Source organism: Dicentrarchus labrax, unplaced genomic scaffold, assembly GCF_905237075.1.
Source record: "Dicentrarchus labrax unplaced genomic scaffold, dlabrax2021, whole genome shotgun sequence".
NCBI lineage: Eukaryota > Metazoa > Chordata > Actinopteri > Moronidae > Dicentrarchus > Dicentrarchus labrax.
The window spans coordinates 5141101-5166608 of NW_026136714.1; the positions used below are offsets into that span (position 1 = coordinate 5141101).

Below are 25508 nucleotides of genomic sequence, written 5' to 3' on the forward strand. Positions count from 1 at the left end.
CAGATTTGCGGCTTTACTTAAGCCTCTTTGGCTTTGTTTTGCTTATTTTAAGGTGATCATCAAAGACACTAGCCTAGTCCTGACTCCAGCCAACATCAAAGCCTACATCCTCATGACTCTCCAGGGATTAGAGTATATGCACCAACACTGGGTCCTACACAGGGTAAGAGCACTTATACTCCACACATGCACACACATATGCTCACACACAGTCGGTAATGTACATTTTGCTACTCAATGTTTCCAGGATCTGAAACCAAATAATCTGCTGTTAGACGGCAACGGAGTGTTGAAGTTGGCTGATTTTGGTTTGGCCAAAGCATTTGGGAGCCCCAACAGAGTCTACACTCATCAAGTTGTTACCAGGTCTGTGCTTCTTTGTCCGTCTGATTGTATAAATAATACAGAACTTAGACTTTTCTGTACACTCCCCTGTGTTGTTGCTTATCTAAATCCATTTAGATTAATAAATCCTCATGTTTTTTAGTTAAATATATCTCCTGAGGAGACAAATTTGCGACTGGTTAAAACTTGTGTGTTTGCACATATTTTTAAAAATGTAGACCCCTGGATGGCAGCAAACCTTGTCTTCTCTTTGTTAAAGGAAGTGTTGGACCCATTGTTCTAGTTTAACAGAATTAATGAATCTTCTTACTAGACGAGTAATGAAATGTCTGCCTGTTTAAGAGCTGTAAAACTTAACTCTCTGTCCTTTATGTTCATCAATCCTTTTCCCAGGTGGTACCGCTCCCCTGAGCTCCTGTTTGGGGCCAGGATGTACGGTGTGGGTGTCGACATGTGGGCAGTGGGATGCATCTTGGCAGAGTTACTCCTTCGGGTACACAAACCTCACTTTAAAGAGATATTCACACAGTAACAGGGGTTATTTTTGTATCCATGCTAATGTCTCTGTATGTCTCCTGTGCTGTAGATACCATTCCTTGCTGGAGACTCAGATCTTGACCAGTTGACTAAGATCTTTGAGGCTCTTGGGACGCCCACAGAAGAGACATGGCCTGTTGGTATCTGTTTTTTTTCCCCCAGTGATGTTTGTTTTTACTGTGCCCACATGTGAGGATACATGTGTATTTGTCAAATGTCTCTGCAGGGAGTGAGTAGTCTACCCGACTATGTGTCCTTCAAAATATTTCCTGGCACACCACTGGAACATATATTTAGTGCAGCTGGAGACGACTTGCTAGAGCTGCTACAAGGCCTCTTCACCTTTAACCCCTCAACGAGGAATACAGCTACACAGGTAATACACCATTAAAGCCCAGTACGTAGTCTTACACACTTCACAATAGCAGAGCGATGTATTAAGGGTAAATGTCTGCTCAAATTCCATTTTCCATTTTCAGTTTGGAGATTTCATTTCATTTTCTAGAAACTATGTTAGCCTGTTCTGTACTTGTTGTTTCCTTTTGTTTAAATACATATTTTATTTTTCTAAGCATATGTTTTGCAGGACACAGTCTGTATTTCCATAGCAGGTTCTGAGTTAAAATGTCACAAGAAAATAAAAAATACATATCCAGATATCTTTAATCAACCAGATTTATTTAAGATAAGAGACCTTTTGAGAACAAAAAATGTCTTTACAGCATCAAAGTATACAAAGATACAAGGAATGTTTTGTTCTTACAGATTTTTGAATTTTTGAAAGCACCATACTTAATCCATAGAATAAGGTGACAAGGATGGACCTACTATATGCACAAACATACCTGCAGTACTAATAATTGTAGACATTTCTGCCTAAGAAATGATTCCCCATCTGCAGGTGATGACATATTACACTGTTGTCTGTTGTTCTCCAGGCTCTGAAGATGAAATACTTCAGTAATCGACCTGGTCCCACTCCTGGACCCCAACTCCCTCGACCCAACTGTTCAGTTGAGGCACTGAGGGAGAAAGAAACAATCGGGCTGAAGAGGAAAATCGAGGGCCTGGAGACAAGTAATGAACACACATTGGCTCTTATTTGCTATATGTACCCATAATCCACCAAGTATAATTGCTATGTATGTGCCTCTAATCCGCCAAGTAAAACTGTGACCTTGGTTTGAGCAGCAAAAAGGGAAAGTGTCGGCAAAAAAAATGTTTGAGGCCAATTTTAGAAGGAGCTGGAAATTTTAGAAAATACCACTCAGACCAAACTTACATATAGCATGTTAAGAATTTTAGCCTAGTGAACCATTTCTCTTGTGTCCTCATGGTTATGCACACTACACAGTCGTAAATCTAGAATACCACTTGATTGAACCTAGCAATTCAAAGGGTGTTGGCTGCACATTTTACTGCAGTTAGAAAGTCAGAATCTAGGGAAGTGGAAAACACGCACACACACGTACAGAGTTTAGTGGATTGTGGTAGACTATGTTTTACTGAAGGAGGACCTTGGTGCTACTGGGAGGTTCAAAGCTTTTTCCAGCTCCTCCTGTGGTTTAGAAAATATATGGGGTAACTATATGCTATGCTCTATGCGACGGTATATTACAGAGAGAATTTTCAAATACTTACAGTAAACAGAAACTTTGGTGGCTAGCAGATTGCTCATTATAGGCTTGTTTTATTTGCACATGTAGTGTAGATACAGTATTTGGCTGTATTTTTCTGATCTGTTTTTTTTGTTTGTTTTTGCTTGTAATAACAGTCTTAATATTGTTTTCAGCTGTGATGAAGAAGAAGCTCATTTTCTGACCGGAAGGGACCTGGTAAATCGGATGATCACCATCTTCACTCTGTGCGGCTCAGCTTTCCCGCATTGCTCAGGATTGTCCACTGGAATGAAAAAAAGAAAAGAAGTCTAAAACCAGTGAGGGGAAAAGGCCTTGATGTGGCTGACTTTAGGACATTTTAGAGACTGTAGCTGTTATATCAGTTTTTGTGCTTGAAGTATCCAGTGTGCTGCTGTGTTCAGCATTCCATTGAACAATGTACTACAGTGGTCAATAGTGTTGGCTCTGGTCTTTCTTCATTGTAACAATGATGCCTAACCTCTGGGAGCCTGTTGGAATATGTCTATTTATGTGACAAAAAAAAAAAAGAACCAAACTAGCAAGCCTGATATATTTCATGTATATGTATTTTTATGTTTTGTATGTAAGACCAATAAATGGTGCAAATTCATATGTAGGGGAACTCTAAGTTACTATTTTAACTATGAAATTGCATTCTGTTCATTTATTGAGAGGCATATTTGTCCACAGTGGCACTGTAGTAAGGCATGATTGTGAGAACGTTCCTGCTAGTTTACAAAGTCACACAATAACACCCATTCAATCCACATGATACAGGCTGATTTCATGTTAGAAGGATTTACACTCTACTTTTTCACCTGTTGAATATGTGTGGACAGAAATATACTTGTGGTTTATTTACTCAGCAGCGAGAGTTAGGAGGAAAGAGGTGTGTATTTGTCTGACTCTGTGTGTGTGTGTGTTTATGTGGCATAAGCCCTGTCTTCAGGGCAGACAGGGTGACGCTAGGCTTGACAGTGTCAAGCAACAGTCTGCCACTAGATATATCTTTCCCATCCTGTCCTTTGTCTTCAACATCGCTGTGATCCGACGCAGTCTGACATGTCAGACATGTTTGATGCTCCGGCAGGCGTTCTGCTGCCCTTTTGGTTTTGTGTCAAACAGGATCAGATTAAAGAAGAAGGGGAAGAGATTAGAGTATGTCACATCTGAACCCAGTCTTCATATTTAATCAAATATATTTCTTCTTCTTCTTCTTCTATAAGAAGAGCTGGTGCAGATTTTTATTTCTGTTTTCTGTGTTATGTTAAATGTCATCTGCTTCACTGCTCACGATGGCATCATGCTTGAGTTACCCTTAGTTTGTGTCTGATATATATATATATATATATTATATAGGTTTTACCACCCACATTCTTAGTGTGGCCACATTTTGGGTTTGAGCGGGTCGTAGATTTGAGGTCACGGTCGCCTAGAAAGAGGACGCCCTGTGTATTTCATGCCTATTTATAAGTGTCTACAATACAGCACTGAGAGGGGACACAATGACTTTGTGGTGGCAGGGGGTGACTACTGTGTGTACTGTGTATGTGTTGGGTAGCTGGGTCAGATGACTGATTTGGCAAATGGCAACACAATCAGTCGCAGTCAGAGCTACAGTAGCAGCCTTATCAGCTCAGGCTCATATAAAGGCCATTTTTTTGGCCAGGAAAGTCACCGTTGGAACCAACACACTGCTGCCCACATGTTGTTACAGAACATGAGCACAGGGTTTGTGGGAAAAAGTGATACTTGCTCATATGTCTGAATCAGCAAGATTAGCATGTGGGAAGAACTGCAGAGGAATGATTAAGACCTTAGCATGAATAACACAGTGTAGCCTCTTCTATAAAACCAAATTTAACCATAAGTCAAAGATTTCTGTGTGCAGTTACTGTATGTTAAGGTATATAACCATTAGCTATAGTAAAAGGCAGGTTTATCGATCTCCCCGAAGAGAAGATTTTTACTGAGGTTGAAGATGAAAGACATTTCAAGCTTAATGTAAAAAAAACTTAATTGAGCTTTGTTTTAGCAGATCTCATCGTGTCTGACAAATGTTTCACCACTCTAACAGTATTTAAGAAGTCAATGTGGACAACACAACACAACATAATACCAAACATGACACAGTTATGTTAATTGGATCATTTACTTTAAGGCTCGCCATTCTATTATTGCCTGAATAACAGTGTCTACTTGGGAATATAAGCTATGACATTATCAATTATCTTTCATAATGGTGGCTATTACAGCTGTTAGAATTATTTTAGACCACCAAAAAAAATACAACTCCTCCACATATAAGAGAGAAAGACTTTAATGACCATATGAATGAAACCAGGCTTAAAGGTGGTAAAGAAAAAAAACACCTATTATCAATTGGTGTTTAGGATTATGTCATTATTATGTGCCTTATTATTATTATAATTTGATCCAGATCATGATGCAGCTGATGTTTTCTCTTTAGATTGGTTCTTCTTTCGCCCTGCCCCAGTTCATTTTTTATTTATCATCCTTTTTCCCTTCTTCTTTTCTTTCGTTCTTTCTTTCATATATTATATATTTTTCATATGCGCCGTATTTTAATATTTATGCACTGCTGAGGTGATGCTTTCTTTCCCTCCTCTGCAATAAAATATTTAAAATAGCCTAACATGAAAAGTCTAGCATAAAATATAACTCTTATAAAAAAAAATCTACATTCCCTTAATATTCCTGGATGGTGTTAAATGTGAATAAGGGATTATATCTTGCTGTGATTTTAAATATCATCTCTATGAAAAAATCACAAGTCAGTGGCAATATTTAGACCACATAATGATCTTAGCGTAATATGTGTGACATACCCTGGCTTTTTTTTTTTTTTTTTTTTTTTTTGAGAGGCTTGGATTTGTAATGAAAGGATCCTCTAACCTGAGAGTGTCATCGATTTTAAATAAGACTGCCATAACCTATGAGTCATCTGGTTTCAACCACATGCTCTCTGTGGCAGAGGCAGCACAGTGCTGTGTGTTTTTGTTAGTGATGTGCAGTGGGAGGAGAGACAGGGAGGGAGGAGAGACAGGGAGGGAGGGAAGGAGAGGGGGAGGAGGAGAGACAGCGGCGGTCGCGGACAGGCAGCAGGGAGCAGTTTGAGGAGGACAGGCGCGTTGTTGCCCGTGTGCTGGTTTTATGTGGAAGAAGAAGAAAGCGACAGAAGAAAGCAGCGAGCTCGTCTGAAGCTGAAACGGATTTTTATTTATTGTCTCCCCCCCTTCAAAATGTGTACTCCGTGTTGTATCTCGCAGGTGAGGAACAATACTCCGACTTACTGCTGTTGTTTTTGTGTTTGGCTGTAAACGATACAATGACGCCTCACAATGCTGGTTGTGTTGTTTCTGTTACTGTTTCTGTTTAATATCTGTAGCCACTCACCGTCTGCTAATGCGAGGCTTTTTATTGTAAATTGAATGTCGTGGTTATTCCCGACACCCCCTGTCAGCTCACCGACATTAATCAACATTATGAAAACGTATTACAATCCCCCTCACTGTAATAATGATTGAATAACTTCACTGTATTAAGCCGCTGGGAGACAAAGAGAGACGAGGCGAAGCTCAGCGAGTAGCCGACGTACAGTACCTGCTTTCAAAAAGTAACGACATCTTTGAACCTCTTTACAGATGTGTCGGACGGAAGCATTGTGGGCTGACAGTGCTCAGACCTGTCTTGTCTGCACAACTAGGTGGAGGTGAATGCGTAGCGTATTCGTTGTGGTTTCCTTGTTTTCTTTCCAGTAATGCACAGTTGCACTTTTTTGCTCCTCAGCTCAAGAAACTTCAGGCCAATCCGATGTGTAGCTCGTCTAGCATTCATACAGACTCCTGTAGAAATGTTTTGGTTTCATTTATTCTGAATTGGTTAAGGACAGTAAGGTATATTTTACAGTTGCAGGATTACTTGGTATTACTTGGTGTTAGTGGTCCAGTATAGCTACCCCCTGTAGAAATAATATGGTCCGGCCCTCTGTTTGTTTGTTTGTCAGTTTTGAAGTTGCAGAATTACTTTAAAAGTCAGATAGCCAGTGTCTTATTTGGAAATAACTGTCAAATATTTCTCCTACAGAACTTAAATGGTGACATTTTTTAACAAATTGTTTTCACTGACATTGAAATATATTTAGAATTTGAAGACTTACTTGTAATGAATCATATTATATACTTACACTTTTTATACTTATATTTTTAGATAGTAATGGTTTAAGCAAAAAAAAAAAAATGGTTCCAGCTAGCAAATGAGTGGTTGCATCATTTGTGTATTTGAATTATTTGAGGGCTGTAAGTAATATTCAGTTACTGACTTTGAAAAGACAGGCCGCTAGTAGTATGTGCAAAGTTAAAGAGGGTTTTCTTCAGTGCTGAGTGTCTTTTTTTTTTTCAACTAACAGATTGTTTTTGACCACAGGGTCACCACTGCTGAGCTGGTCTGGTCAGGAATTTAATTACACAAACACATCCCTCATCTAAGGCAAGCTTGCTTCTATTTCCTGTTCTTTTCAAAGACAGGGAATGATGGAAACAGGGAGGGATTAAGAGAAAATGAAGGGCAAACAATTCGATCAGCTTTGTGTTGCTGTGCTGGTGGTGGGCTAATCCTTGTCACAGACACCCCATTTAGTTTTGTCGCCTCTCTATTTATGTGTATACTTGTAATTAACTTTTTTGCGAGTGCATATATGTGCCCCTCTTGAGGTTTAGAGTGGCCCAAATTGATGTGTGGTCTGTTAATTTCCTCTTTGGCTCAGAGGTGGAAATTAAGGGAGGGTGGGCGTTGTTTGGGTTAGATTTGGAGAGAGGAGTAGGCATGGTGTGGGAGCAGCTCGCTCATAATTTCTCAGTGGGATCAGGGATGTATGCCATGTTGTGATGGGATAGGGGGTAGGCTTTAGCTCAGTGTTGAGTTTTGTCCAAAGCGCTGTGAGCGTTGGCTGTGAGTATGGGACAGGACTGAAACCATGTGGGTGTCTGTAAGGAGCACAGCTATGACACAGGCAATTTTGGCAGGGTACATAAGTTAGGAGGACCTAGAGGATACTAGAGACTGTGGTTCAGTAAACATCCTTCCTGATAAAGTATCCCTGAGTAAGACATGAAGCACTGAACTTGCACCCTGGCCTCTGGCGAACCAAAAAGAGTGTTTTTACATTGCACAACTCCCCTCCAGTACACCACGCTTTATAAACCAAACATTTTTGGCTATCTTGCTTTAATTGGGGTGCTGCAAGATAACCAATGGTATTTGCTGATAAATTGCTGGGCAGTGTATCTTATTTAATTTTAATTCTGTGGTTGAGGTTTTTGAATATTCACTCCACGATTGGCGCCACTTATGTGTAAAGTGGTATGTCTTGTAAAAAATATGTCCGCAGGAATGCCAGCTGAGTGCAATGCAATTTCCCAAATCCCAAATGTGAAATCCTGAACTATCACCAAATGTTCACCAGCAGCCCGGCACTCACACAAACCCATTTGCCACCATCAGATCAGAGTTTGACCTGTCGTTGCTGAGATCAAGGCAGAGAGGCTGTTAGGTCACAGATGGGCAGGTGATCCTAAAAACAGGCGTTGATGAGCTGTAAAATCACATGACTTGTAAAACTATAGCCCAAGAGAAAATCAGCCACCAAACATCTGTGGAGTCCCATCCAAAATAAATTTCTGGGTCAGTCATAGGATTAGAATTACGGGCCACTTGCATTCATGTGAGACATGTCTGCTATTTTCTGCTTCCCCTCTGGAATTTAGCGGTGGTCAGCAGCAGCAGGAGTTTGTTTTCCCACCGGGACACCGTTGGCTCTTTTGTCTCAGAACTGTCATGCGGCAGTGATAATGTCTTCCTCAGCCTCCCCCGTCTCTCATCCTCCCATGTCTTGTCTGTGTAATTTTTTTCTTTGTGTGTGGAATAGTTGTAGGTGCTGATGTAACCGTGTGAAATGCCAGCTAACTCTTTGCATGGTTAGTATTGGTTGACGTACAGTAGGGCTGTGGCTAGGAATTTTCTGATTTTGTGTGCAATTCTGTGCAACTGAAGTCTCATACTAGTAAACAATAGAATTTGGGAAGTGAAGCCTCTTGGTAAACACAGGATGGTGTTGAATTAGCCCGTTCATCTGACATTGTCTTGTGTTTGTACTGTCTTCCTGTTCTTGTTTGATTTCCTTTGGTTATTTTTGTGACAAACTACTTTGTCTGCATGGGAGTGTTTCATTTCTCCCCAGTTTTTCAGCTCCTCACTGTACCTCAGTTCTTCTTTGTCTTTCTTTTCTTTTATGTCCATTGGATGCAAGTTTCTCTCTTGTTGGTTGTAGCTAGGGGCTGTATTTGCCAAGAGAGAAGCAAAGACCTGCCTTTGTGTATAGGAAACAGAGCAGTGATACATTTTTGCTGTGTGTATACAGCTGCCTAGCTATATAGACAATAGAGGAGCTGTCAGTCACAATATCAGGGGAAATGGAGTAGGTCTGTTCTGGAGCTCGGGCCAACCTAACTTGTGTGTGAGAACGATTGTGCTTCGTATATTATTGTTTGAAAGTTTTTTTTCACTCTGTTGGTTTCTCCTCACTCTGTTCAACACTAAGCATTGTTGTAATTTGAGATAAAGGGTGTGTCTACAGTTTCGTCTGACCTGTTGGTCTGTCATGATTCATTGTGGTAAACTTCATCCAGTGACCGCTATCATTAAGCTCTAAGTAAAAGGGAGTTCCTGCATTTGTAAAGCAGCCAACTACAGCACAGAGTACATTTGAAAAGTAGAACTACTAAAGTAAAGAAGGACAGGGAATAAAGATGGATGTATCAGATGTGGTAAATGAATTAACTACCACACTGATGGTTTGAATCAGTCTTGTTTTGACAGTGCTCATCTCGTGAGTCATGTCTGTCTGTGCCGCTATGTTTTTCCACTGTTTTTTTCTACTTATAAACATGAAAGTCAACGACTCAATTCAGCTGATCAGAGTTTTTCTCTTTGTTCAAACCTTGACAGGGAAAATCCTGTAGCCTGGTCCCAAATACTTACAAATGCCACATGTAGTACCAGTTGTACTTGTGGTATAATAGTAGATTATACCACAATAGAACATTATACTAATAGAAAAGTATAAGTCTGGAGAAATACAATTTGTTTCTGTAGCATAACACCACGTGACTACTGCTGAAGGAAGAGAGTTAGCAGAAATATGAGGAATATGTTTTAGACAACAGCTTTGTTTAATGCATCATATGGTATAAGACATAGAAAGCAGAGCTAGTTGCTCCATTAGATACAGTTTGGACAACAGCAGGAGGGGGTGAAACTTGTGATGTTTCTGTCCCAGTATTAATGTGAAATACACTGCCTGTCTCTCCTAAATGCCTAAGGGTGAGTCTTTTTCGTGAGCAATAAAGAATTCTTATGAACTAGAGACATAGACAGATATTGTGTTCACATATTTCATTACCATCATCTCACCACCAATATACAGCATCAGGTTTTCTGATTGCCACGCCACAGTTGTTTTTCTTTACATATCCTCACTTTGACTTGAGTTGTTGGAGGAAAAACCCTTCTGTGTCCGCCTACCCCCTCTTTATTCTGCTTTGCTGTGCTTACTGTGATATAGTGAGTGACCTATTTTTTTGCGATTGGTCTGTTTGTATTGCGTAAGCATTTGAGTCAGTGTGACTGTGATACAGAGTTTACCTCTGTGTGTTTGATTTAGTCTACCCTCGCCATTTCCTGTTTGTTAAATACTGCAATTCTTTTCATCACGGCGGGGTTGAAGATAATAAGACGTTAGAGGATAGAGGAGGGAACAAACATGGTAATTATCGCCAATGCTCTGTTAAACAGCTCGCAGTGTAATCACAGATGTGGTCTTAGGGTTGTCTACATGGAGGACGGTATCACGTTTGTTGATTAAGCATTCAGCTGTAGATCACCAATCCTGTCCAAGGTCATAAAGACTAACTCTGTCTCTGAAACCATTTGGGTTTGGGTTCATTTCCTGAGGGTATTCTCACTGCGGTGTCCTGTGCATCCTCTCTACATAAAGCTGAGTCCTGTGTGCTTTGAGCAATATCGTCTTTCTCGTGACCCCTGGAACAGCTGGAAGGTAGCTGGGCATTGGGGAGTGAGTGGTTTAGGGTAAAGGGCAGCTGAAGATAACAAAGAAAGGGTGAAAGGAAGAAAATAAGAGGAAAAAAGACAAGAGATGACGACAATAAGCCTCAGAGTAATAGGGTGGGGGGAGGGATGGAGGAAATGAGAGGAAGAGAGTGAAACAGAGCTTCAGGCTGAGTGAGAAAGAGACAAGCCTTTGTCTCATGAGAGTCCCACAATCGCAGTGTTGTGAGGCTTGAATGGAGGCTTATGAGAGTTGTGAAAGTCTGGTAAAGCTAGACCAGGGTATACCTAGCAAGTGGCTAAAGTGCCTTTTGTGCTGCTGCATGGGATGATGATCTTAGGGACGGATGGCTGGAGCAATATGACAAGCTAGTGGGGGGTTGCTGTTATTGAAGTAGGGGTGAACGCTGCTGACACGCCGACCACCTGTCGACATGCTGTTGGGGCAAGCGGACAGTTTAGGAGGGGGTGGATGGCCCATGAAGTGGGTAGGGTCAGTGTTGGTTACCATGGATACTCTTTTTGTATCTGTGTATGGTGGAATTCCCCGAAACATTCCTCTCTTCTGCTGAAGTTTGCTGTTGGCCCCCTCTCTGTGTGCAGTCCACTGGTGTAACACCCCCTAACTAATGAAATCTAAATACCCTCACAACTTAAATCATCCTGCTTACTTTCATTCAGTTGTGGTTAATTAATCACCCCTTGAGAAAGACGTGGGTGCAGCAAAGACAAAGGAAACGGCTTATCTTGTTAAGCTGTGTGTAGTCAAATGTGGACCAGGGGCCACAGGTATAAAACTTGGTTTAGATTCAAGGCTAGAAGTCTGTGCATGCATAAAAACATAAATATGCACATGCAGCCTTGGAGGCAAAATCTCAAACATGTTTCGACACACTTCTCCTTTGTATCTCAAACATTAGTAAATTGTGTGCACCTGAATGAGCTTAATGTCTACTTCCTAATAATCGAGGAATGGACATTAACACAACCCTCTTGAATCCTGATTGGGAATAAACTGGTTTCCTTCTTTGTTTGATCTGGCATCAAAGCATCAAAGAAGTCTTTGTGTTTGTTGCCCACAACCAGATAGCATGAGGAGGTTAGATTTATGATTTGACCTAATTTCTGCTGTTCTTTTTTCTGCATTGTAATATGGGAGAAGAAATTACATGTGAACGTGGTATGTTGACCTATTTATTCTTATTCATGACAAAAACTGTATGTATGCACAAAGGCAGAAATATGCATATGCATTCTTTCCATTTGCACATAGATAGACCCACTCCATCAATTATTAGACCTGTCAATGAGAAGAACAGCAAAGAAGTGCAGTTTTAGAGTTTTGTGTCGCACCAGCAAGGTTCCCCAACAGCGCCAGCACAGCTGTCATTATGTGCGACCACTATACACGGCTGTGGTTATTTATAGTGCCCATACCACTAAATCATCGCATGTATCTGAAAACCACCATCGCAATTTTATCTCACTCATCCTTTATTAAGGATGATGATAGATTAATCTATAGAGCTCATATTGAAACAGATTTTACAAACTGCTACACAACTGAACATCATTAACAGGGGAATTATGGCTCGAATCTAAGTAAACAATTATTCACATTCATCATACTCATACTTCCTTATATTTCATGTTGAACATATCATTTCACCTGCAACAATCTCTAGAAAACTCTGCGTTCGCCTGCTTTGAAGAATGTGTGAGCTTAGTGTAAGACTTGAACCCAGATTTTCATATCAAGGAGGATTCCTTACTCTGCCATACTGTTGCCCCACTCCATTGATTTCCAATCCAAAAGGTGCAGTTAAGCTGTTCTTGATTTTGCAAATCACAATTAAAAATAAATAAATAAATCTGAATCTACCTTCTGTAACAAGCAACAGACAGCAATATTTTTATTCAGTTCTTAGAGGTAACTGGGTTTTTGGAGAACAGCTTGCATCAGTGGTCATTCTTCAGCTCAAGGCAAAAAACAATTAAGTGGGCCATATAAAGGGACTAGCAGGGAAACCTCTGGACAGAGAGAGCAGAGAGGCAGAGCCATGTGGGCAGAGAAGTAGCTTGATCCTGACCATGTGCCTGTGTGGATCCACGAGTCTGCAGCATACCTCGCATTACTGGCATATGGAGCGGAACGCAGCACATCAGACAATGTTGCACACTGGCTTTACTAGATCAGTTCCCCTTGGCCAGATTACAGACCCCGGCTTAGGACGTGCTCACAGACGAGGGCTAAGGGCTTACTGATATGACTGATGGCAAATTGAACTGATTTTGATAGAATGCATTAACAGGTCTAGAGAGGAAAAAAGTATTAATCAAGAGAGGATCGTTATTGAAATCCCACATTGTCCAGATACATTTGAGCTACAAGGTGGGGTGTCCTAGTGGCCTTGGGATTTATGACGGCTGGGGACCTTTGTTTCATGTCATATATCTCTGTAATACTGTAATTTCCTGTCTTGACAATGTTGGGTTTGTCCGTTCTGGGCTACTGTAGAAACATGGCAGTTCAACCTGACGGACTCCATGGAAGGTAACCTGTAGCATCTGTAAAAATATCTCATTCTAAGATAATGAAAACAGAATGATTCCTATATTCAGCTGATTATACACTAATGAAAACATACCTATAATTATATTATGTTCCTTTTCTGCCTCCTCAATGTTACACACACTGGACCTTTTGAAGGATGAGGTAACTGTGGCCTTCAGTTAAACGCAGATGTCATTAGACAGTATGCAACTTTCATAAGATGTTTCTGTCCGCAGCCACGACACCCTCCATTTGACGGGTCAGCAGTTGTTGACAAATCATTGCCCATCTTCTCATAATTTTCACCTAATGTCATAATGACAGTACTTGCAGAGGTTTACCTGTAGCTCAAAACTCAACCATGATCAGACTAGCATCAGCATGTAACCCACACTAGCACATTTCCCTATCATTAGCAAAGTCTGTGTGGCATCCCATAAGGGGAGAAACGTACAAAGGAAAACGATGCGTGTAAAGTGTACCACACCTCAAATGTAGACCACATCAGACCAAGTTCACCTCTCACAACAGCAGTGTGTGCTCTGCAGGCTGAGAAGTAGGAGGCTTACACACACAAGCAGGGTGGGGTGGCTACAGAAAGACATTACACTGTATAATTATAGAGCCTCCTCTTTCCTAAATAGAATACAGGGCCTCTCTTTATGTGACTGTGCTCCTATATGAGGGCCTGTCAGAAGAAACAGAGTAGGCCTCTGTGAGTGTTTTTGGACAAGACTCCACTGTCTACATTGACCAAGAGTGGCCAATATGAAGGAGGGGTCTGGATTTGTCCCTCGTGACAGAGACCTTGAATGAGCAAAGAGACAGGCAGTGTCTTCTTTTCCAGGTTTTCCCCTGTGCAGAAAGTTGCCATCATTTTGTCTTCGGGCTCAGATCTGCACTAAATAGTAACTGTTGCAGGATTGTGAAAGCTTCTGGAAAGATGAAAATGTTCCAGACGGCATCAGACACATGACATTTTGCCACAATGTCTGCAACCTTAAATATAATCTTTAAAAAAAATCTCTTAGATTCTGTACTCTAAGTGCTTAAACATGCACCTTCTACTTTTATGTTGTATCTTGTAAGATGAGCTCACTATAGCTGTATAGTAACCAAATTAACTCAAAGTAATATCTCTTAGATACTGTAACATTGAACGTTTTAACCTTGAATTAATAGAAGTATGTTTCATGAAGAGGAGACAACTTAAGACACTACCTTTAAGTTCATTGGTTTAAGCTTCTAAGTTTTAACCAACTGTAGTATTTTACTACTGCTGTTTTTGTCTTTAATCAGCAGATATTGCATGTCTGAAAGAGTAATCTTTCCCTTGTTGCTCTTCCCTCCTTTATTTTCCTGCTAAAATTGGTAAAGGTATGTTGTTTAGAGTGTCTTGGCTCCCAGTATCTTATCTTTTCTATGTTGTCTGTTTCTGTAATTCTGTTTTTATCTTTTGTCCATAGCTCTCTTTCTCTATAATTTTTCTGAAAACCTTTGTTTTGTCTGTTACAAAAATTCATTTTGGTTTAAAAGTTTGCTCGTCTTAGGCAATTTTGTTTTGCTTTGTCCCCTTCCTTCCAGGGAAGTGCAACCTCTTTAGATGAAAGAGATGGTAGCAAAATGCACACTTAAACCCCAGCCCTCCCTTATCCAAGTGGCCTGTAAATAAATTATGTCTCTATGAGAGGGTTTATAATGGTGTGTGCGAAATTCTGAAAGTGATGGTAATGTTTTTCCTGTCTCTCTCTCTTTTTTTCCATTGTTCTCTGTGTGCAGCTGGCCTGCTGCTGTGGCTCAGCGGCCTGCTCGTGCTGCTGTAACTGCTGCCCCAAGATCAAACAGTCCACCGGGACCCGAATCATGTATGCCTTCTACTTTCTGCTGGTCACCATCATCTGTGTCATCATGATGTCCCCCACTGTGGAGCAGGAATTGAGAGATAACGTAAGTACATAAATGACACACAGCTAAATTTCACTCTCCCACGGCATATGCTGTCCATACATACATACATATACACACCTTTTTTTAAACTGTAAATTGCACGTATATATGAAGAGTTTGAATTGTATATGGTTGAAAGTATTAATTGTAAGAAGGTAGGGAAGGATAAACAGCACAGAGAGAAAATTAAAGCTCTCATCTGTGCTGTACATTAAGTGGATTGGTTTTGAAACTCTCAGTCCTAAAAGCCTCTAATTGATATGTGCTTCCGTAGTAGTGATGATCGACATAAGTTATGATCAGATCTATTCAGATCAACTCAGATTAGAGGTCATGATGTCTTGTGTGTGCAGTTTGGTGGATTGTATAGGGGTGATACACTATACAGCTATGAGACTGATTATGCTTTAGGTGTCCCCATTTGGACAGAGTTTAGGCCAGTTGATGTCATAGTAAATGAAGGTAACTGATCCGTCTTGTTGTGAGCATGGTGAGTAAATCGTCCGAAAACAAGCAAACCGATCAATCTTGTAGGCTGCTGTGAATGAGAGTGTATTACTTTATAATTCAGTTCATCCAGGCGTCAGAGAAGAGTCCACGTTACCCCTACAAAGTTCACTAACTTACAGCATTCTTTGGCAGACACTGAACACATGCCCCCCACCATCCACCACTTCAACCAAATTCTGCTTTTTCATATATGAGCACAATGATTCTTGATGTATGTTCATTTCTGTTTTTGTACAGTAACCCATGAGAATTGGTGCTCTCTATGGATTTTCAGCAATGGGAATCCCTTGTGACACAACTTTTTTGTCTGCCTGTTAAATGTCTGCATCGTCTTCTTTGTGAAGAGTAGTAGTAGTAGTCTTTCTTAGTGTAAATATTTTTTTCGGTCTGTTCCCAGAAATAAAGTCTTGATTCTGTTGTTGTTTTGTGAATGGCCTAGTTCACTGAATAGAAGAGTGGGGGTCTGCTCGGAAACTTTAGTAACCAAGCCAACAATAGCCTCAATACTGTGACCTTTTACGCTGTTTGGCCTACCACTAATGTCTGGACTCTCTCCCCAGGCTTCACTTTGCAGAAGTAAGCAACAGTACATAGAATTAAGTCATTAGACAGTTGAGTGCTGGGAAAGAAACACATACTAACAAGGAAAGAGGAAGAAGGTATTTGTAGGTTACACACTCTCTGCACAAATCTCTAAATCAGATGTTCTCTTGTCAGATGAGCCAACTTTTGTATTTATTTCAGAGAATGTACAAGTATTGCCATGTCAATACTAACTAAAATATTAAAGATTTATAGCATTGCTACAGGCAAAACAGACATATTTTTATTTTACCTGGAGATCCCATGTGTATCTTCACAGTAGCAAGGCCATAGTCGAGGAGGCAGGAGTTCAGGCTGGTTGCTTTTTGTTTTGAACTGCCCACCGAGCTCAGATGTCCCCCCGTGTTAGCTCTTTGAATCATCATCATAATGCAAGACTATTATCAGACTGTTTCGTTTTTTGGGAAATTCCAACTTAACTGGAAGACTTCCGTGGGTGTTGTTATCTGCCACAACGTAGTTTATCTCATCGTCTGTAATCACAGTCTGGCACATGATGTCAGAGATGATGTCCTGATGGGAAGACAATGTCTCATCCTTTATGTCTGAATCAATGCTGAAAGCTGAACTTGACAAGTGATGTTCCTGTATCAAGGTACAGTGTGTGTACAGTGTGCATCAGCATACACTGTAAGACAGAGTAAACAGGGAATAATAAAATGATAAAATAATGATTATATAATGATGTTTCTTTATCTGGGAAGAAGACCATCAGCTGACTGTGTTACTATGGCAATGACTGCAAGCTTCCTCAACTGAGAGCGCTATTTGAATACAGTGACATGTTTCCACCAATCTTCTGCTTTTTTCCCCCGTCTCTCTTTTTCCGCCAGTGTCTACTGTACTGTATTAAAACGGCTCCCGACCGTGTGTCTCCTTGTGAGAGAAGAACCCTGTAAAAGGCTCATCCAGGCACAAAATGGCCTCTGATAGCCCCATGGAAAGCCTGCTGAGTTACACACACATATATACACATATACACGAACACTGTCAGTCTCACACTGAGCACAGTGGGAAGTCCCAGCTAAGAGAGCAGCCATTGTGCATATGAGAGTGCTGGTCTTTTCTCAAGAGATTTACAGCTGTCTGAAACAGCCGGCCCCTTTCCCTCTTAATCACTACGCCATGGACATGCTAATACGGTCCTTAACATGAGACAAAAGCTCCAAAATGGTCTTTTTACTCTATGTTGTGATCTGGCTCTGGACTGTGCTACACACTGAGGTGATGACAACTCAATCCGCTGGCGTCTCACCCATGTGTGCAACTTCAAGGACCAAAGTACTCTGCCAGTAACTAGTAAAGCCAAGTCAATCCCTGTATTACCTGAAAGTGAATATCTGACTTCTGTTTGAAAAGCACTTCTTGTATTTGACTTTGATTCATATCTCTACTGTCAGGGGGCATCAGAAAAGGGAACAGATATTTGAGCCTTTATTCTTTGGTTATCATTTCAAAGACCGTCTCCTCTGTTGGCACTGAGCCACTGAAGCACTTCCAATTTCCTGTTGAAGGCCACAGCAAAGTCCTTATCTACTTTGCCGACTCTGGCCTTGTTCTCCTCTTTTTTTATGCAGCTCACTGTAGGTCGAAGTACATTTTGAAAATGTATTTTAAGATGGATCTCCCAGTCTGTCTCCCTTGCTCGTGCTCACTCTCTGCTTTTCACTTTTCCCAATTCCTCTGACTTGCTGACAAAAGGCGGTTAATTTATTCATCTGTGTCTTTTGTTTGTGTACACTGACAGTTAGTTGTAAGGCCCCTCTAACAGCCTGTAGAGAACGAGGGATGAAAGAGGGCTTCATGCAGAGAAAGAGGGGTTGTTGTTGCTGCCTGTTCTCCCTTTCTGCTCCTTTAGAGGCGTGACACTCAGAATAGATGCTATTGGGTCCTTTTCTCTGAGGCCGCTTACTAGACAAACATGAGCAGGGGTGGAGGGTTTTTTTAACACCATAATAATATATAATATAATAATACAATAAAAGTATTTTTTGTGATTTTGTCAATCAGATCCCCTTCTACAGTGAGTTGTGTGAGAAGATGAATGCAGGGGAGAACTGCAAAACTCTAGTTGGCTACTCTGCCGTCTACAAGGTGTGCTTTGGCATGTCCTGCTTCTTCTTCTTATTCTCCCTCTTCACCATAAAAGTCAGCAACAGCACAAGCTGGAGGGCAGCTATTCATAACGGGTAAGACGGCCTTCTTCCTCTTTCTGTACTCCTTTTGCCCTGTCAGTAATTAAACATTTTACTTTCATCTGTAATATCTAGTAGGGATCTTAAATTTATAGTCTGTGAACACAAAGGCAAAAGCCAAATAACTGACTGAGGGCAGGTACATGCTGCTGGCATTAGATCCGTTCAGTTCAATTATGATATAAACATAAGCACCTGTCATCTTTGACACCAGACCATATCCTGCCTTTTTGGATTAGTTATACTACATATTCTGTATTTCTTGCATTTCTCTTTGTAACACTTTAAAATTAAGCTGAGGCTGCTCTGTCCTATTAATCAAATGTTTGCATTGTATGTTTCACTTCCATGTATAACCTTTAACATTATCACTGCTTTATATGTCAGGTTCTGGTTGTTGAAGTTTATTGCCCTGGTGGCGTGCTGCGCTGGAGGCTTCTTCATCCCAGAACAGGAAATCTTTCTGAAAGGTAAATAAAGCACACTCAACATTAGAGCTGCAGTGCTGTAATCTAATGACTTCTCTAAAACAATTTCCCTGTCTCTGCTTTTTCTCTTTGCCACAGTGTGGCGCTACGTAGGGGCCGTTGGCGGGTTCTTTTTCCTGCTGATCCAGCTCATGCTGTTGGTGGAGTTTGCACACAGATGGAACACAAACTGGTGAGAGCAACATGTCTTCTCTCTGCTCTCTATTTTGACCCAGTAAGTCTGGCTCAGTTACGTAAGCACTGACGCCCAGTAAATGGGAGAAGTACAGTGCTTTTTATTTGTTCTTGAGAAACTCAGAGGGTGGGACATATTCTTCCGTGGGGTTATTTGGATGAAAAAAGGTTGGTAAGAGGGAATCATGTAGCTTTGTGTTTTTGTGGGTGGAGGGGAAACTTGGCAGCAAACTGGTCCTGGGCAGATTCACAGGATGCATATGGTTTAGAAGTGTGCACTCAGTTTCCTCTTCCTTTCCACATAAACACACACATACCACAGCAGATTGTTTGAAAAACCTTGGTTTGGTAAGCAATGCAGTAAACTTAAACCTCTCAATATTTATTGTTATGTGCACTTTTATTCACTTATTTAGTTTTTTAGTAAAACCTTAAATTTCCAGACCAAGCAACACTGATGTGAAAGCCTTTAAGCAGACATGTTTTTTCATCTCATGGAGGTATAACTTACCAAGCATAACTTTCTCTTTCTTTGAATTTTTCTTTAGGCCAGCCTTTCCCGTGTCAGTTTTCTTTGCTATTTTCCCCTGCTGACTTGATCTTTTTTACTTATTTAATTTGCTCTACCCTTGTTCATGTTATGTTTTTGTCCTTTCTGTTGTCTGTGTTCTCTCTCTCTCTCCCTCTTCTCTTTCTGTCTGCAGGAGTTCAGGAGTGAAGTATAATCGTCTGTGGTACGCGGCTTTGGCCTTGGTGACTCTGTTGCTGTTCAGTGCTGCGGTAGGAGCCGTAATCTTCATGGGTCTGTTCTACACTGACCCTGAGGCCTGTTTACTTAATAAGATCTTCCTGGGCATCAACGGCAGCCTGTGTCTCGTCGTCTCCCTTTTGGCAATCTCCCCATGCATACAGAAACGTAAGGACCTGTACTTACAAGCATCTTACCTCATTTGACTGTGTAATGCAAATGAAAATACAAGGATTTGCAATTAGATGGCTTTTATAGAAAGCTACTTGGTTTTTCACAAAGATAAATTCACAAATAGCAACAAATATGAGATACATCAAACAAGTGATAGAAAGTAGCAATAAATAAGACTATTGGCTATAATACCTTTTCTTTTTTTCTTTTTTTTTACATTTGCACCGACTCAAGAATCTCAGTATAACTAGTTATATAATTAAATCCTGTATTCACCTTTGTGTCCCTGCAGTGCAGCCCACATCAGGCCTGCTGCAGCCAGGAGTCATCAGCGTGTACGTCATGTACCTCACCTTCTCAGCATTCTCCAGCAAACCAAAAGAAAGTGAGTTTGAAAAGACATCCATTTCCACCCAGTAGTCACAACCTTTGTTGGGTATCAGCTTGGGTCAACACGTATTATCTGAGTCCTGAGTTAGGCTTATTAATGGTGCAGCAAATGTTCTATAAAACTTGACAGTTCTGTGTTGAAGATGGATGAAACACTGTCACGTTTAGGAATGGGACCATAATCAATATAGATATATATTGTGATTGAAAACTAGAGTTAGGTTTCGTTATTACAACATCCAAAGTTCATATTCATTGTTTCTAGAGGTGTGTTTTTAAATGGAAAAAGCTAAATATTTTAAGTTGTTTAAGCAGCCTGTCCTGTAATGGTGTTTTAACATGATAATTTTAATAAGATGATATGTTTTTTTTTTTTTTTAGAGATTACAAAATGTTTTATGCTTCATATATTATAGGGAGTTTTTTAAATAAACCAATAATAATAAAAACAGTCCCTCTAAGAAAAGGGGAACACCTCTACCTCAAAGCCTTTCTATCTTTCTAAGATAAGGCATTGAGTTCTTTATTTGAGTTTAACTGAGAGCTTTAGAGAAATAGTAATCCTTAAAACAAATTACTATGAAGTCTGAGGTACATGTCCATATCTACAGCTCCTGTTTCCACAGTAGTTGTCGAGATAATATTCAACAGTGAGATACTGTTGTAAAGATAATCTTACCATAAATATTTAATATCAGCACATGCTACCTAAGCAACATACACAAGTGACCTATATACTGTTATTGGACTGTTGGTGGTTTTGTACCTTATGTTTTACTCTTTTCATTTTCCATTCGCCTCCTTCTCTTGCTGCTGTGCCAAAATACACACACACTCACTGCATCTCTCACAATCTTCTTTCTCCTTTCAACACTCCCTCTACTTCTTCTTTTACCTCATCCATCTCTGTCTACTCATTTTTTTTTAGCTGTGGAGAGAAATGGTCAGAACACAACCGTGTGTGTGTTTCCCTTCAACTCTGGGAATGAAAGCGACAAGAAAATTGTCACCGCTTTTGGAACTGTTATCCTGTTCGGCTGCGTCCTTTATTCCTGGTAAAAAAACACACACACACACACACACACACACACACACACACACATACAATGTCTACATGCATGCAAACCAAGTTTCCCTGTAATATATCACTTTTTAATGTTATGTCGTTTAATTTATAGAGTTGAGAGATTATGCAAGGGCTACAATCCAAACCCATTAACAGCAGTTGTGTTAAAGGCAATGTGGAATAAAAGTAATGTATTTTATGGCAGGCTGTAGCGACAGAGACAGGGTAGTTTTGATTGGCTGTGACTCCAGAGAGGCAGTGTATGATTGGCTGTGGCTAAGCTAAGGGGGTGAGAGACAAGAACTATGGCTTTTTGCATTTGTTCACATATGTTTCCCATCAAGTGGAGGCATCCCGTCTCTTGTGGTCGTTCCCTGAAGAAGAGGGAGTTTTACTCCGCAGCAATCTGAAACTGCAAATCATTGGAAAAATACAGAGTGACAGAATTACAACGTTCCTCTCTCTATCTGTCTTCATATCTCTTTTTCTATTTCTCTTTCTCCACACTCCCTCTAGCTTGACATCTACCACCAGGCGGAGCTCTGCAGCACTCCGAGTGTGTAGGAACAGTGAGCCAGAGACTGAGGTAAATGCTCAAATATTCAGATCTCACTAGGTATGTGTGTTAATGAAACACAGACTGGTTAAACAGATCAACAAGACTTTAAAACCCCACTGACAGGCCATCCAGATTACATATCTTTATCAAATTATACAAATTAGGCCCAAGAGACAGAATGTGTGTGTCGTTAGGTGTTAACCTTTATGTTTCTCTTCATCCTGCAGAGAGCTCGCTGCTGTTTCTGTTTTGGAGATGACACAGGTGAGGAAAGTCAAATAATTCCCCATCACTATCACATCTTTTTGTTTTTCCTTCAGCCCTCTGTTCCCCTTGCCTCTCCAGCCTGTTCTGTATGTACGCATAAGTCCCCAGCCGTAGTGTTTGCACACAGAGGGGCTATGCTCATTGCTATTCCTCAGCCAGATTGAGGATGGTGAGAAAGTATTGGTCAGCAAACACAGATGATGTCACTGTTACTAGGAGGTTAGTGTGGCATAGTGAAGCAGCACCAGCAGCGTTGTGGAATTGTGGGTAGGCTGACACTGCCCCCTGCTGGAAATAAAACACTGCCAAATATATCCATTGGCAATATATCACCACTAGAACACATATTCTGTTTGGGAGTTACATATAATTAATCAGTCCAGAATGACATAAAACTTTCTCTCATGTTTTCTTGTGGCTCACCTCAACTGAAATCAATGTTGGAGAGTCTTTATCATATTAAAAGTGTAACTCGTTTCATTGTTTCATGTCTATTTTTCAGATGACTATGATGATGAGAAGACTGGTTCGGGCCAGAATGTGATGTATGATGAAAGAGAGGGAACCATCTACAGCTACACCTACTTCCATTTCGTCTTCTTCCTGGGATCCCTCTACGTCATGATGACTGTCACCAACTGGTTCCAGTAAGTAATACTCACTGACACACTCTCTGATTGTGGTACAATTCTGGGGCATATATGGATATGCTTATGTACACACATCCAAGCAATAGTTTGTACACTGTAAGGAATGGAAATCTCCTTGCTACATCTCTGGAGCTGTTTTCACAAAACATGCTAGGACTAAAAGGACTAGGACATGCTAGGACTCTTAACTGGCCAAGTTAGTTATCATGCAAATAAGGGGCATGTCAGTACTAACTTTAAAACTGCTAAGTTTTAATAGATGGGCCACATCAAAGTGGGGCATGTTGATATCAATATGCAGATGGTGTTTGATGCCAGATGCAATGTACTCGAGGATGAGTCAATATGGGTCCCTCAGGAGTTGGTGGATAAAACTGATGTAGAAGGACTGTGAATATTAGACCCATATTTACGATGTGGCCTGAAATACAACTCTCAATGAATTCTAATGTTGCTTCGTAAAAGGGCATCAGTTTGCAAACAAGTTTGTTGTATCGCTTTAAAAAGGTGATGTGACATTGTAGTGTTTACAGCTTCTTTCTACTGCCCCCAAGTGACAAAATCTTGTTGTCAAGATTGTCAATCCTTCTTAGTGTCTTTGCTCACTTCTCTCTGTGCTTCCTTTTGCAGTTATGATAACCATAAGATTGAGAAACTGTTAGACGGGAGCTGGTCAGTCTTCTGGATCAAGATGGCGTCCTGCTGGGTCTGTCTCATCCTCTACATGTGGACCCTCGTCGCTCCCATGATCTGCCCGAAGCGCTTTGAGGCCTAGGCCACACATCACCACTCTAGAGTCAGACAACTCTGATTCTTGGGATGTGGCCAGGCAGAAGCTCTGACGCTGAGCCAAGGGACCACCACAACCCCCCTTTACCTTGAAACACAACCCTACACTACCCTCATTGTTCGAAATGGAGGATTATCTGTTGCCTTTTGTTTTATATGCTAGTTTTACTCTTACTTTGTTTTACAATGTTAAGCTGTTTAATACCTTGATGGTAATTTTGTTATCTTTTACTACCACTTACTCCTGGAGTTTTGTATTGCTTACAGGTTTGTAATTACATAAAGAATCATGGGACTTGAGGTAAATTGTGACACATCCAGCCGCTATAGATTCCTTGATAATTTCCGATTTTTGTCAGCATTTCCTGTGTCCGTTTTTCTTGGATTCTCGCTTTTTCTCTTAGCCAGCCATTTCAGTTCTGTAAAGTTGAACCATAAAGTTGTAGCAAAGTTTAGGGGCAAATTTGTTTCAGGTTAGACGTGTTGCAAGATAAATTGTATTTATTTAAGTATGTCTTAAGTAATCACAAATCATTTTGTGAAGGAATGTGGTGTACATCGAATTAGATTTGTCCCCAACTTTGTGAAAAAACTCATCTCTCAGGCTCAAATGTAAGCTGTATATGTTTATGCTTTGTTATGTTGCGCCCTTTTGTAGAATTTTTCTATGCAACAGAACAAGCTTTTTCAATATTATAGACAGCCAGTGTTGTGAAGTTTCCAGTTAAATCACAAGGTTAATGTTTCATATTTTATTAATGTCAGTGCTCCCTTTGAGCGAGATCTTTTCTTAGGAAAATCCATGTCATTTGTACAACATTTCCAGTCATCGTTGTTGTTGTACAGGGCAGTGCTCTTCAGATCAACCTGCCTTACGTAACAGTGATGTTAGTGGAGTGCCGCCTCTCTGGAAGAGCTGCAGTGACATAGATGAGGAACGTTTGCCAAAGGTAGATGTCAGAAAACTACTACAAACTATCATTGTTTGGTCAGTTAAAGAGAAAAATATAATTGAGAACATTATGTATTTGCATGCACAGACACCTAAATCAGCTGTTTTTGTACAGTTATAAAGGCTTTTGCCTGTCTTTGTTACATGTGTCAGCTCAAAAGGTCAGAATAAGGTAGCATGAGTGCTATTATTAGTGAGTTATTCAACACTGGATGTTGAGTTTACTGCCGAATTAGAATTCACACAAAAACCCTCACGTCTTTGTTTCCCAAGTAACTGATTTTTTTTTTTTTTTTTTTTTAAACAGAAATACAATATATTGCATATTGTCAGCTGCAAGTCATTATTTCTCATTCATCAATAAATCAGTTGACCTTTGTGTGATTGCTAACGTGTTTTATAATAATTTATGTACATTTTGGCTAAAGTTCTGTGATCTGTGGATAGTTTCCCTTGAATTATGCTTTATATACCTGCACATTTTGTCATGTGATGTGGAACCATTTCAGCATTTTAACTATTGGTATGAATGTAGAAATTAAATGGTGCTCTGCAGCTTTGATACCAAGCTTCAAAAGAAGCCTAAATCTGATAGCAGGATCCACTGTGAAAGCTGTGTACTACCGTACCATACAGGAACATACAGGAACATTTTTGACCAAGCAGTATGTTCGAAATACAGATATGTGGGTGCCATGCATTCATATTGTTCAAAGTCTTTCAATAAAACAACCATTGAACGCCATGTGGTGTCTTTATTTGCAGATTGGTTTTC

The 25508-nt window shown here is 40.4% G+C and overlaps 2 protein-coding genes across 2 annotated transcripts in view; both read left to right on the plus strand.

The window, feature by feature from the left end:
• The window catches only part of cdk7 (cyclin-dependent kinase 7), a 6754-nt gene extending 3622 nt beyond the window's left edge, over positions 1-3132 (plus strand). Inside the window, exons 6-12 of the mRNA XM_051423178.1 lie at positions 53-163; positions 248-366; positions 739-838; positions 932-1018; positions 1109-1258; positions 1821-1959; positions 2675-3132. Coding sequence (XP_051279138.1) covers positions 53-163; positions 248-366; positions 739-838; positions 932-1018; positions 1109-1258; positions 1821-1959; positions 2675-2703 — 735 coding nt within the window. The 3' untranslated portion in view covers positions 2704-3132. The remainder of the gene's footprint in view (positions 1-52; positions 164-247; positions 367-738; positions 839-931; positions 1019-1108; positions 1259-1820; positions 1960-2674) is intronic.
• A 2480-nt stretch (positions 3133-5612) lies between these two features.
• serinc5 (serine incorporator 5) lies at positions 5613-25478 on the plus strand. Its single transcript, XM_051422467.1, has 12 exons — positions 5613-5812; positions 15001-15168; positions 18292-18470; positions 18864-18946; positions 19043-19136; positions 19843-20054; positions 20353-20445; positions 21379-21505; positions 22033-22102; positions 22303-22339; positions 22845-22989; positions 23623-25478. Exons 1-12 carry the CDS (start codon positions 5786-5788, stop codon positions 23765-23767), a joined length of 1380 nt encoding a protein of 459 aa, XP_051278427.1. The 5' UTR covers positions 5613-5785; the 3' UTR covers positions 23768-25478.
• The last annotated feature ends 30 nt before the right edge of the window (positions 25479-25508 follow it).

What these genes read in the sequence shown, in the direction of transcription:
- serinc5 (XM_051422467.1), top strand. Translation starts at nt 5,786, where the DNA reads ATGTGTACTCCGTGTTGTATCTCGCAG. An exon ending in AGGGCAGCTATTCATAACGG is followed by an intron (nt 18,471 to 18,863) that starts GTAAGACGGCCT and finishes TTTATATGTCAG; the next exon opens with GTTCTGGTTGTTGAAGTTTA. An exon ending in GGCTGCGTCCTTTATTCCTG is followed by an intron (nt 21,506 to 22,032) that starts GTAAAAAAACAC and finishes CACTCCCTCTAG; the next exon opens with CTTGACATCTACCACCAGGC.